The sequence below is a fragment of the Trichomycterus rosablanca genome, chromosome 15 (assembly GCF_030014385.1).
Source record: "Trichomycterus rosablanca isolate fTriRos1 chromosome 15, fTriRos1.hap1, whole genome shotgun sequence".
NCBI lineage: Eukaryota > Metazoa > Chordata > Actinopteri > Siluriformes > Trichomycteridae > Trichomycterus > Trichomycterus rosablanca.
In genome coordinates, this window is record NC_086002.1 from 32,264,532 (window position 1) to 32,277,031 (window position 12,500).

Below are 12,500 nucleotides of genomic sequence, written 5' to 3' on the forward strand. Positions count from 1 at the left end.
ACTGTGTATTTTGACTACATGTATTCTAATATATTTTGGTCTTTTAGTTATTTTTATATTTTACTTAACGAAAATATTGTCGTGTTTTTACTTTCGCTGTCGCGGCACTTTACCGCTAGCATTAGCCCCTTGCTACTGTAGAGGGTCGGCTCACCTAGCCGCTGTCCGGTGGGGATGCTGCGGGTCTTTTGCTGTGCGGTGGTGGAGGTGTGGGAATAAAGGCACACGACAGGGTCGAGTCACTTTAACTGTTTAGTCAGGACTTCAGTGAGCGTTACGACACTTTACACCGCCGAGCTCCAGAACCCGAACTTCCATTCTGGAGACATCCGGCGAGTCTCATATACAAAACTAAACTTACTGCAGAACATCCGAACATGTAGAAACCTGGTGCTGCATTCTGATTGGCTGAGCTGAATGTCGCTCACATATCACCGCTACAATATTGTCCCGCCCTTCACTATCTCTGATTGGTTTAGACCATGTTATTGGCCTAATGTGTGTCTGTTGTTTTTTTTTTCCCTCGGACGCCTGGTCGCACCGGTGCGACCTGAGATTTTTTTTAGTCGCACCATTGAGAAATTAGGTCGCATGTGCGACCAAATTGGTCGCACTCTAGAGCCCTGTTGCCTATTGTAGATTCACTCTTCCCAGCCTGGTGCAGGTCTACAGTTTTCTTCCTGGTGTCCTTCGACAGCTCTTTGGTCTTGGCCATGGTTGAGTTTGGAGTCTGACTGTTTGAGGCTGTGGACAGGTGTCTTTTATACAGATAACGAGGTCAAACAGGTGCCATTAATACAGGTAACGAGTGGAGGACAGAAGAGCTTCTTAAAGAAGAAGTTACAGGTCTGTGAGAGCCAGAAATCTTGCTTGTTTGTTATTGACCAAATACTTATTTTCCACCATAATTTACGAATAAATTCTTTAAAAATCCTACAATGTGATTTCCTGGTTTTTTTTTTTTTTACAGATTTACAGAATTACAGACCTCTCTCATCTTTCTAAGTAGGAGAACCTGCACAATCAGTGGCTGACTAAATACTTTTTGGCCCCACTGTATATATAACACACACACACACACACACATTAGAAACACACACACACACACACACACACACATTAGAAACACACACACACACACACACACACACACACACACACACACACACACACACAAACACACACACACACACACACACACACAGCGGTGAGAGGTGGGAATGTTCGGGAGGATGAGCGTTACTCACTTCACCACGCCGTCCGTGTCGATCTCCTCCACCTGAGACGCCGAGCGGATCACACACTGCACCAAACATCAAAGAGCAAAAAGATCAAAACAGGAAGTGGATCAAATCGTCGATAAGAAGCATCGGCGATCCGCGGGCGTGGCCGTTACCTCGCGGACGATGCCCTTGGCCGCCTGCAGCATCTCCTGGCTGTAGATGTCCAGGAAATCCAGCTTCCTCTGCCTCAGCAAGCCGAACACCAGGGACTGCAGCCGGTCCTGACGCGCACGCGCACACACACACACACACACACACACACACACACACACACACACACACACACACACACAGAAATTCCCCACAGTTGTAGTTAAACAGATTTGTTGGCCGTGTCGTGGGTTTTTTCCTGCTGTTCCACCTACCTTCTCCGGCACCTGGCTGTCCTCCTCGAAGGTCCGGTTCAGGTCACCCCGGGCGTAGGTGGTGAAGTCGGCCACCATCATCTTATCGATCAGCTTCTCCATCTCGCACAGCTGGGAGCCCAGATGCCTGACACACAAAGCCAACGAGACTTGAGGGCCTCGCTCAGGGGCCCGACAGCGGTGGGCTCTGAACCGGCGACCTTCTGATTGCTTGTATACAAACACCATGACGAAATGACGCAATCCGAGCAAAGGAACCAGACCCGGGGGGCCTCGCTTGAGGGCCCGAGGGTGGGGGTTTGAACCAGTAGCTCTAAGCCACCATCATTCATACACTACATGTACAGTACAGGAAGGTTTAGGGAAGGTCCTTTCCTTCACAGGGCCCCGACCTGAAGAGCTCTGGAATGAACCGGAACGTAGACGGGCACAAATTCCCACAGTCTGAGAAAGCTTCTGAGAAAATCAGGGTCCACCCCGCCCCACCCAGCAGACTAGTGGCTGATTTTGTCTGCTGCACTACCGGCCGTGTCCACTAGGGAGCAGAGCTGAGCTCCGCCATATTATTATTATATATGAGTGTGTATCCTGTGTGTAAGTGTGTGTGTGTGCGCGTACCTGAAGCTGTGGACCCCTTGGAGCTCCTGCTGCAGCACCTCCTTGGTGGTGTTGATGAGCTCCAGCGCCCCCACGAACTCGGAGGTGGACAGCAGGAGCTGCACGGTGGGCTGCGTCTGCTGCACCGCCGCCATCAGCTTCAGCTTGCCGTGCAGCGTCAGGCAGTTCCGCCGCGCCAGCGAGTGCCTGAGCGCCCGCAGCGGGCCCCGGCCGGCGCCCCGGCCCACGCCGGCCATGCGCGCCCGCAGGTCCCGCACGGCGCCCGCCGCCTCGGAGAGCCGGTCCTGGAGCTGGCGCTGGGACGAGACGGCGTGGAAGAAGGCCTCGGAGCGGAGCGAGATCTGCCGCGCGATGCTCACCTCCACCACGTCCAGGTAGTGACTCAGCTGCGGCGGGAGAGGAGAGGGCGGGGTTAGGGGGCGCGCGCGGCTGACCCTACGCTGATCGCTACTGGTAACGAGAGCCATACGCAGACCACACAGACGATTGGCTGTGTCTGAGGGAGGGGGGATAACAGTCGAGCAGGGGTTTCTCATCGCTGGCTGCTTCGAGACCCCGCCTCTAGCGGGTGAAAAGAAGCGGCCCGACTACATACCGGAGGAACAAGGGGCGGGAAAATGGATTGACGGACTGACAGTCTACAGTCCGAGCAATTGAGAATGAAGGGCCTCGCTCAAGGGCCCAGCATTGGCAACCTGGCAGCGGTGGGATTTCAACCGGCAACCTTCTGATTGCTAGTCCACTACCTTAACCCCTAAATACGAGTCCGCTAACCCACCCCCGAAGTTCTTCTGGACGTCCACGTTAGCCTAGACTTGGGGGGGGGGGGGGGGCGCTTACTTTCTCCTGCAGTAACCGTGACGACGCGGCGTCCCGGCCGCTCTTCCCTCCCGAGACGCTGAAGTGCGACCACGGGAGCACCACGCCGAAGGTCGCCGGGTCGTCCAGGGCGAAGTCCGGCCTCATGAAGATCTGCAGGACGAATAAAAGAAGGACCGTCACGCCCGGGGAACCGAACGACGGGCTCGTGGGTGAGGTTCTCGGTTCTCACCTTGGGTACCTGCTCGAGCTCCTCTCGGGCTTTATCTAAGGAGGAACGGAGAGTCTGTTAGTACGTGACACGTATAGATATAGCACATCTATCCTGGTCAGGGTCGTGGTGGGAATGTCGATCTGGCTGTGCCTGAGGGAGACTGCTCAATCTCAACCTCTGCCGGACCGGACCGGACACGCCCCTGACCAGGGTAAATAGATAGGGCGGCCTACCGTAGTTGTTGGTGATGCTCGGGAGCGAGAGGTCGTCTTTGGTGGGGCAGATGTTCCTACAGCGCTCGTGGATCTTCTCCCTCTGAAACAACCACAGCAAATCTGAAGCTCACACGGAGAGCCGAACGGCGCATGTACTCACCGGTCAGCGTAACGTATGACTCGCTCAGGCAGTTAGAGCTGTAGGCGCCCGGCCGGTCGATAGCACGACTAACCTGTTCTGCCTGCGGTGTTTACGTTCCCTGTATTGTTCTACGTCACTCCTATGTACGCGTCATCACACCGATGCAAAGCTCAGGGGTCCAACGGTGACAAAAAAGGTCTTATTAGAACCCTCTCTACCGAGGCAGCAGGGCGGGTCACTAGTAGGGCTGCAACGATTGGCCGACATAATCGATAACGTCGACTATAAAAATCTGTCGGCGTGGAATCTCATTGTCGACGCGTCGTTAGTATTGCGACGCACTAAAGGAACCGCAGGGGGCGCAGCATCGCTTCCATGGCGCGGCGGGGAGCTTATGAAGACGGAGAGGCGAAGATAGAGAGACCGAAACTTTCCAAAGTATTTCAGGAGCATTTCAGCCAAAATAAAAAGTAAGGTTTTACACCGCTTCATTGTTTAACCAACGTACTGTAGCTAACGTTTGTTAATGCTAGAGTACGTGTCGGAAAACTTCCTAAGAGTTCGCTATTTTTTAGGTTTGATAGCTAAGCGAACGCATTAAGTGCAATAGTTAATCCGTGATTTATTAGGAGTAACGTTATATAACTTACCTAATGTTATTATTTGCTCACGTTGATGAGAGCGTTCATTCTAAATAATAAGCCTCCTCCACTTAATGCTAGCTAGTTAGCTCGGCAGATAATTCAGTTCAGATATTTAACCCATTATGGTTTAGTTAGCATAGCCGGTACACTAACTGTAATAAACTATGATACACAGCCTTCAGTTTGTGATCATTAGTGTGATTGCAGAATGCAAGCACACTATTGTTATTCGTATTTTCGTTTTCGATATATTATTACCATTCCGCCCGTTTTTTGTCTCCCTTTCTTCGTCCGCAGTTTTCGAGATATCGACCCCGTTCCAGTGCCAAATCGTCCGGCCCATACGGGAATAGAGCGCTTGTATACAGCTTTTGGATCGAACCAACACTGTGCCCACAGTGCCCGTTTTAAGGTGCCCGTTTTGCCCCATTGACTCCCGTTCATTTTGAAAAAAATTTCGAGCTATCAACGCCGTTCCAACCCTTGATCGACCGGGTCATTAATTAGCGCCCAAATCCAAAAAATCATCCGGATATGCCCATCCGTGTGGCGAATTTTTGGACAAAAATCTTGACACCTTTGGCTTTCCATAGAACGTCAGCGTGATGACGTAGGCGGCATCTTCGGGCCGTTCTGAGAGCAGAAAATGGCGGCCGACAAAAAATCTGACTTATTTTGGTCTGTAACTAAAGTATTAGTGATTTTTAAGGTGAAAACGCTGCACAGAATGAAATTATAGTGCAGTTAGACTTGGCAGTGAGCGTCAAATCGTTCACATTGCAAAAGAAAAAAGATATTTATATCCGTTAGCTTCAAGGCTAACGGATGCATTGAAATCAATGGCAATGGGTAAATGCTAAAAGAGGGACCGAAGTGTGAGTGCACTATGCCTGAAAGCTGTAAATGAGACACATCCGATCATAGATTGCGCAATACCATGGCCCCTGCAGTGATAATCACATGTAAATGAATGAGTACTGATTTGTAAGCAGTAAAAACGTGCAGAAATGCATTTTTTTACAGGTTTGGCGTTTCAAACACACCCAGAGTGAACTTGTGCTCACACCACAGCTTGTACACAGATACAGTGGCCTGTCTGGGAGAAAGTATTCACACCCCACGCACCGCACCACTTCTAAACGCATGCGCATCCCCCGACCTGCGCACGCCCGCCGACCGGCACACGGCAATCACACTCGCATTTTCTCCGGAAATGTACTCTCTAGTTTTAATTTGATATTGGAACTTAAATAACATAACAGAGTTTTGTCATGTTAAGGCAGAGATGGAGGGTATGACATAAATAATCGTTGACTAGTCGACTAATCGAAAAAATAATCGTCAGATTAGTCGACTGCTAAAATAATCGTCCTAGTCACTGGGTGTGTGTGTGTTACCTGATTGGTCTCCTGCAGGTATCTGCCGAAGTGTTCGGCGGTGATGTTGGGCAGGCAGTACGAGGGCGTCACCTCTCCCTCCACGAAATCCACCCCCCAGGTCTTGGTGAAGAAGTCGGACTCGCGCTTGGCCAGGCGCGGGTCGTTCAGGGCGGCCGGCAGGTTCACCCTGGAGCTGTAGACCGTCCAGCGGTGCCGGTCGGCCACCACCGACGGGGCGTCGCCCGGGGCCCGCGTCCCGCCTGCGCACGGGGTGAGAAAACAATCAATGCGACAGAAGTTCTGGCTCGGGCGTTTCCTCCCGGGGGAAGAGTAGTGCCGGGGACCGACCTGTGGGCTCCTTGGGGCAGACGTCGGGGAGCGAGCGCGCCGTCGCTTCCCTGGGCTTCCGGAGGAGCCGCTCGGGGCCGGTTCCCGCCGGCGCGGAGCCCGGACCGGACGCCATGGCAGCGCCGCTCGCTCACGCCAGCGGCCGGCTGAAGGGGCGAGAGAGAGAGAGAGAGAGAGAGAGAGAGAGAGAGAGAGAGAGAGTTCACAGTGAGCTTCTGAGGTCTAGACACAAACGCTGGCCGAGGCCGGACATCGGACGTTCATTTATAGATCATATAGCGGTACTGGACTCGTAATCGAAAGGTCGTATATTTATTGTGGCACCCGTCACAGACCACGTATGTACCACTATCATGCAGGCGCCTCGACCAGCCAGCAGAGGTCGCAATAGCGAATGCGGCAGCGATGAGAAACTTGTTCGATCGTCCCTCCCTCAGACACAGCCAATCCGAATGTGGTCAGTTTCATCAAGGAACCCGTTCGACCCTCCCTCCCTCAGACACAGCCAATCCGAATGTGGTCAGTTTTAATAAGGAACCCGTTCGATCGTCCCTCCCTCAGACACAGCCAATCAGAATCGGATCAGTTTCATCAAGGAACCCGTTCGATCGTCCCTCCCTCAGACACAGCCAATCCGAATGTGGTCAGTTTCATCAAGGAACCCGTTCGACCCTCCCTCCCTCAGACACAGCCAATCCGAATGTGGTCAGTTTTAATAAGGAACCCGTTCGATCGTCCCTCCCTCAGACGCAGCCAATCCGAATGTGGTCAGTTTTAATAAGGAACCCGTTCGATCGTCCCTCCCTCAGACGCAGCCAATCAGAATCGGGTCAGTTTCATCAAGGAACCCGTTCGATCGTCCCTCCCTCAGACACAGCCAATCCGAATGTGGTCAGTTTCATCAAGGAACCCGTTCGACCCTCCCTCCCTCAGACACAGCCAATCCGAATGTGGTCAGTTTTAATAAGGAACCCGTTCGATCGTCCCTCCCTCAGACGCAGCCAATCCGAATGTGGTCAGTTTTAATAAGGAACCCGTTCGATCGTCCCTCCCTCAGACGCAGCCAATCAGAATCGGGTCAGTTTCATCAAGGAACCCGTTCGACCCTCCCTCCCTCAGACGCAGCCAATCCGAATGTGGTCAGTTTTAATAAGGAACCCGTTCGATCGTCCCTCCCTCAGACACAGCCAATCCGAATGTGGTCAGTTTTAATAAGGAACCCGTTCGATCGTCCCTCCCTCAGACGCAGCCAATCAGAATCGGGTCAGTTTCATCAAGGAACCCGTTCGATCGTCCCTCCCTCAGACACAGCCAATCCGAATGTGGTCAGTTTTAATAAGGAACCCGTTCGATCGTCCCTCCCTCAGACACAGCCAATTCGAATGTGGTCAGTTTTAATAAGGAACCCGTTCGACCCTCCCTCCCTCAGACACAGCCAATCAGAATGTGGTCAGTTTTAATAAGGAACCCGTTCGATCTCCCTCCCTCAGACGCAGCCAATCCGAATGTGGTCAGTTTTAATAAGGAACCCGTTCGATCGTCCCTCCCTCAGACACAGCCAATCCGAATGTGGTCAGTTTTAATAAGGAACCCGTTCGACCCTCCCTCCCTCAGACACAGCCAATCAGAATGTGGTCAGTTTTAATAAGGAACCCGTTCGATCTCCCTCCCTCAGACACAGCCAATCCGAATGTGGTCAGTTTTAATAAGGAACCCGTTCGATCGTCCCTCCCTCAGACACAGCCAATCCGAATGTGGTCAGTTTTAATAAGGAACCCGTTCGACCCTCCCTCCCTCAGACACAGCCAATCAGAATCGGATCAGTTTCATCAAGGAACCCGTTCGACCGTCCCTCCCTCAGACACAGCCAATCCAAATGTGGTCAGTTTTAATAAGGAACCCGTTCGATCGTCCCTCCCTCAGACACAGCCAATCCGAATGTGGTCAGTTCCGATGAGGAACCCGTTCCATCGTCCGACCCTCCCTCCCGCAGGCCCTTAACGTTCCACTGCTTAGACCATACACTGCCGTGAGACCGTTAGCGGCGTATATCCGAAGGAGAACAGAAAGTCAGATCTTTGCAGCGCTGCCTAGAGCCGCGCGGTCGAAAACAGAAGTGAAAGCGCTGGTGTTTCGATCAGACGAAGCTGCGGTTTAGGGTTCCAATCTTTCGTGACTCGACTAGACCGATCGTCCACAGCTCACCATCTCTGCCTCCGTCTCTTTATTTGGGACTTTGGGTTATCGGTCGAATCAGTAGGTTGTGGGTTCGAATCCCAGCTCGGCCACTGTCGGGCCCTTGAGCAAGACCCCTGACCCTTTCTCAACGACTGGCATCCAAACAAGCTGGATTATCGATGACCTTTATTTGTCATATATACGTATGTACAAAGAAGGGCGGCACGAACCCTGGATAGTGTTTTACCCCCGTGCCACCCGAGCGCCATGCGGGCAGCAGATATGGAGGGTCAGAAACAATATATGGGTCCGTATATGTGCGTTCCTCCCCATCAGACACAGCCGATCGTGCCCGTGTGGACGCCTGGCCGGCCGAGAGCACGGTCACTGTGTGCCTTGTGCCCATTGAAAAGCTGGGATAGGCTCCAGCACCCCATCTTAATGTCGAAAGTCCAAACCTCTACCCACTAGGCTCCCACCGTCCCTTAGATTAGAACTGAGGCATCACGAACGTACTGTGATACTGCTGTGGACACCGAAACTCCTCACCACACACTCGTGCTTATCGTACACGGGCGTGTCCTCGCGTTTCTGACGTTAGACGAGAACCTGTTGTCACTAAACAAAGGATGTTAAGGGCGTAACAGAGCCCGAGCTGTCGTGCCGTCGCTTGAGTGTTGAGTTTCTTTAGGGCTGATTCTCTCAGTCTGATCAGACAGGAGTCCAAAGTTCACGTACTTCGTGGGACTCTCGTCCCTCGTCTGCACATGCTCAGACCGTCTCAATCCGCTCTCCAAAACATCCTACCTAATACACCGGTTCCTAATCCCGTCCATCACTTTACACCTTAAACTGGGTGCCAGGTACGCCCCTGTATTCACCTTATTATTATTATTATTATTATTTTTGGGGTGCAGACTGTGAAGTAGATCTCCACTTTCTCATTGAGAGTGCTTTAACACCTTTTACAAACCCCTCTAGATTCATATTAAAGCATTTAATGGAGGTCTAGCAGATGCATACTACTCTACTAGTTAGTATGTATAGGTAGTGCACACACACAGGCGGTGAGTACTAATGATGCATACTAATTAGTACGCGAGTGTGGATTCACCCGGACCCGCTGTCATTTAACACTGACTGAATTATTTAATATTTTTAATTATATTACATAACATTAATAATATATATTTATCCCACCGTTTATATTTTTATATTTCTTTATATTTCTGTTTAATAAAATAAAAGCGAAAGCGGTGCCACAGCATCAAGTTAGCATTAGGCTAACCAGACCCTAGCTAAATAAGCAATAACTATGCTAAAGCTAAGTCGCTAGTTAATTCCACCTGTTTTTTTTTTTCATTACAATAAATACAAATAATATTAATACTCACCTGCTATTAAATGACGTTTTTATTTCTGTTTAAACTGCAGTAATTGTGTCATTATGCCGGCAGCCTGGAGCGTCCATTCAGCTGAGTTACACGTAAGCTAAGCCAGGCTAGCACGTTAGCACGCCAGCTAGCTAGCTTTAGCTTGAGTCTGACACTTCGTTTAGTTCGTTTCCGCTACAATTAAAAATATTTCAAGATTATTAATGATCCGAATTATGCGTTAAAATGATTATTACCTGTTGGGTGAAGTACAGCAGCGGAAAGTAAACATAGCAACGCTACTCCATTACCGTGGCATCACATATAGGGCTGCGTCCCAAATCACACCATGTTCACTACGCAGTGCACTACCTAGGGAGGCTCGTTATACTAGTCATATTAGCTACAAATCAGTAATAATAAACATTATTTATTTCAGGGCTGCTCTTGTAATTAGTCATTAATATAACAATAATAATAATAATAATTATTATTATTATTATTTAAGAATCATTATTGTAATTATTATTATTATTATTAGTAGTAGTAGTGGTATTTTTCATTATTATTATTATTATTATTATTACTATTATTATTATAACTACTACTATTATATTGTTAATAGTATTTTTCATTATTAGTTCTATAATCATTATTATTATAATTTATATATTTAAAATCATTATTGTCATTGTTGTCATTATTTTTTAATTATTACATAATAATTATTATATTATTATTATATTATTAGTAGTTTGTCATTATTATTTTATTATTATTAGTCATTATTTGTGATTGTTGTAATTATTATTATTATTACATAATTAGTAGTATTCATTATTATTTCTTTATTATTTCTTGAATAATAATAATTATAATAATAATTATTATTATTAGAATCATTATTGTAATTATTTTATTATTATAATATTATTAGTAGTATTTTCATCATTATTTCTATAATCATTATTATAATAATTATTATTTATTTATTTAATCATTATTGTCATTGTTGTCATTATTATTTAATTATTATTAGAATCATTATTGTCATTGTTGTAATTATTATTATATTATTAGTAGTATTTCATTATTATTTCTATAATCATTATTATTATTATTACTATTATTATTATTTTTAGAATCATTATTATTATAATAATTATTATTTATTTTTTAATCATTATTGTCATTGTCATTATTATTGAATTATTATAATATTATAAGTAGTATTTAATTATTATTTCTATAATCATTATTATTATTATTAGAATCATTATTGCAATTATTATTAATAATATTTTATTAATATTATTTTTAGAATAATTGTTGTCATTATTATTTTATTATTATAATATTAGTAGTATTTTTTATTATTTCCATAATCATTATAATTATTCTATTATTGTTATTAGAATCATTATTGTCATTATTATATTATTAGTAATATTTTCATTATTACTTCTATAATCATTATTATTATTAAAATTATTACATTATTATTATTAGAATCATTATTATTATTATTATAATTTTGTTAATATTATTTTTAGAATAATTGTCATTATTAATTATTATATTATTAGTAGTATTTGTTATTATTTCTATAATCATTATTATTATTATTATTATTATTAGAATCATTGTTGTCATTATTATACTATGATTAGTATTTTTATTATTATTTCTAAAATTATAATAATAATTATTATTATTATTAACGATGCAGTTGAACGTGTTACTCTGGCGCCCTCTAGCGGGAGCAGCCAGAAATACTCGCTTATTTATTCACCCTGCTGATTTCATCTCCCACATTCTGACCTACCCGAGCTTTTCTTCATGTCTCTATAGGGCGCGGTCATGCCGGAACAGGAAAGGTCCTTCCCTAAACTTAGAATTGAGAAGCACATCATTTCCTTTATATAAATGATTTATTACAGCTGTTAGCGACTGCTGTGCCTGAGACATGTGAATTCAAACATGAGAAGTGGCGTCCCGATACTTTTGAATAAATAAACATTATTATGTACATAAACAGAGTCCACGGGTGCCAGCTTTGCTCCTTCTGGAGGGTCCAAAAAGATCCGTCACGGCACCGGTTGGCAGGAATTGGGCAGTAGTAGTGGGAGGCGCTAATAATAATAATAAAAAACAAGACGGGACAGAACGTTTCAGTTTATTTACGCCGGAGCGTCAATCTGGCGCCCCTGTAAAGATGAGCCTGACGTACGGCCGGTCCCGTGCCAGGTGCCGCATGCAGAACGGGCACGCCGGGTGAAAGGCCTTGCTGCCGGACGGCAGCGGCGTTTTGCTCCAGTACTCGGCGGTGGCCTCCGAGCAGACGTGTCCGCACGGCACGAAGGCGTGAGTCGGGGGCGCGGCGTCCACGCAGAGGCGGGATTCCCGTCCCAACGTCAGCGCCACGTACAGGCCTCGCGCCCGGCACAGCGGGCACTCCCGGTCCTCGTCCCCGTCCCTCACGCCCTTGGTGGCGTCCTGCTCCTCGCCGTCCTGCTTCTCCTCCTCCACCTCCTCCCCCCTGACGCCCGTCGCCCTGCCGCGCCAGGGGTGCAAGCCGTGCACGTGCCCGCAGCGCAGGTACGCCCAGGGCTGGCGGGGCTGCTCCGGCTCCACCTCGCTCAGGCTGGGGAAGGCCAGCGTGTGCAGCAGGACGGGGCAGTGAGGGCGCGCCGCGTTCAGCTCCGCCCGCAGCGCCTCCATGTGGCCGGGGCGGGGCGAGTGCGACAGGGCCGCCGCCGAGCGCCACAGCAGGGTCACGCCGCACAGGTCGATCAGAGAGCCGTCCACCAGCACCTGAGACTCGTCCCTCACCTGCAGATACAAACGGACCGGCTCGAACCACAGCGCGAGAAATACCTGCTTCTGCGATCACTCAGTTCATCAAACAGTTTATGTGTGTGT

General features: G+C 47.6%; 2 protein-coding genes across 4 annotated transcripts in view; both read right to left on the reverse strand.

Moving 5' to 3' along the window:
- The window catches only part of vps54 (VPS54 subunit of GARP complex), a 21,370-nt gene extending 11,452 nt beyond the window's left edge, over positions 1–9,918 (reverse strand). Inside the window, exons 1-10 of one of the 2 annotated variants that reach the window (XM_063010377.1) lie at positions 9,836–9,918; positions 6,028–6,173; positions 5,698–5,939; positions 3,533–3,614; positions 3,318–3,352; positions 3,107–3,238; positions 2,267–2,652; positions 1,649–1,775; positions 1,397–1,504; positions 1,248–1,303 (exon numbers count right to left, since the gene is read on the reverse strand). In XM_063010377.1, the coding sequence (XP_062866447.1) occupies positions 1,248–1,303; positions 1,397–1,504; positions 1,649–1,775; positions 2,267–2,652; positions 3,107–3,238; positions 3,318–3,352; positions 3,533–3,614; positions 5,698–5,939; positions 6,028–6,142 (1,283 nt within the window). In that variant the 5' untranslated portion in view covers positions 6,143–6,173; positions 9,836–9,918. Of the gene's footprint in view, positions 1–1,247; positions 1,304–1,396; positions 1,505–1,648; positions 1,776–2,266; positions 2,653–3,106; positions 3,239–3,317; positions 3,353–3,532; positions 3,615–5,697; positions 5,940–6,027; positions 6,174–9,599 lie in introns of both variants that reach the window. The other variant, XM_063010376.1, reaches the window with a different exon arrangement.
- Positions 9,919–11,737: 1,819 nt separating this feature from the next.
- Positions 11,738–12,500, reverse strand: part of peli1a (pellino E3 ubiquitin protein ligase 1a) — a 13,019-nt gene continuing 12,256 nt past the window's right edge. For both annotated transcript variants that reach the window (XM_063009404.1, XM_063009402.1), the window contains exon 7: positions 11,738–12,410. In XM_063009404.1, the coding sequence (XP_062865474.1) occupies positions 11,772–12,410 (639 nt within the window). In that variant the 3' untranslated portion in view covers positions 11,738–11,771. The remainder of the gene's footprint in view (positions 12,411–12,500) is intronic.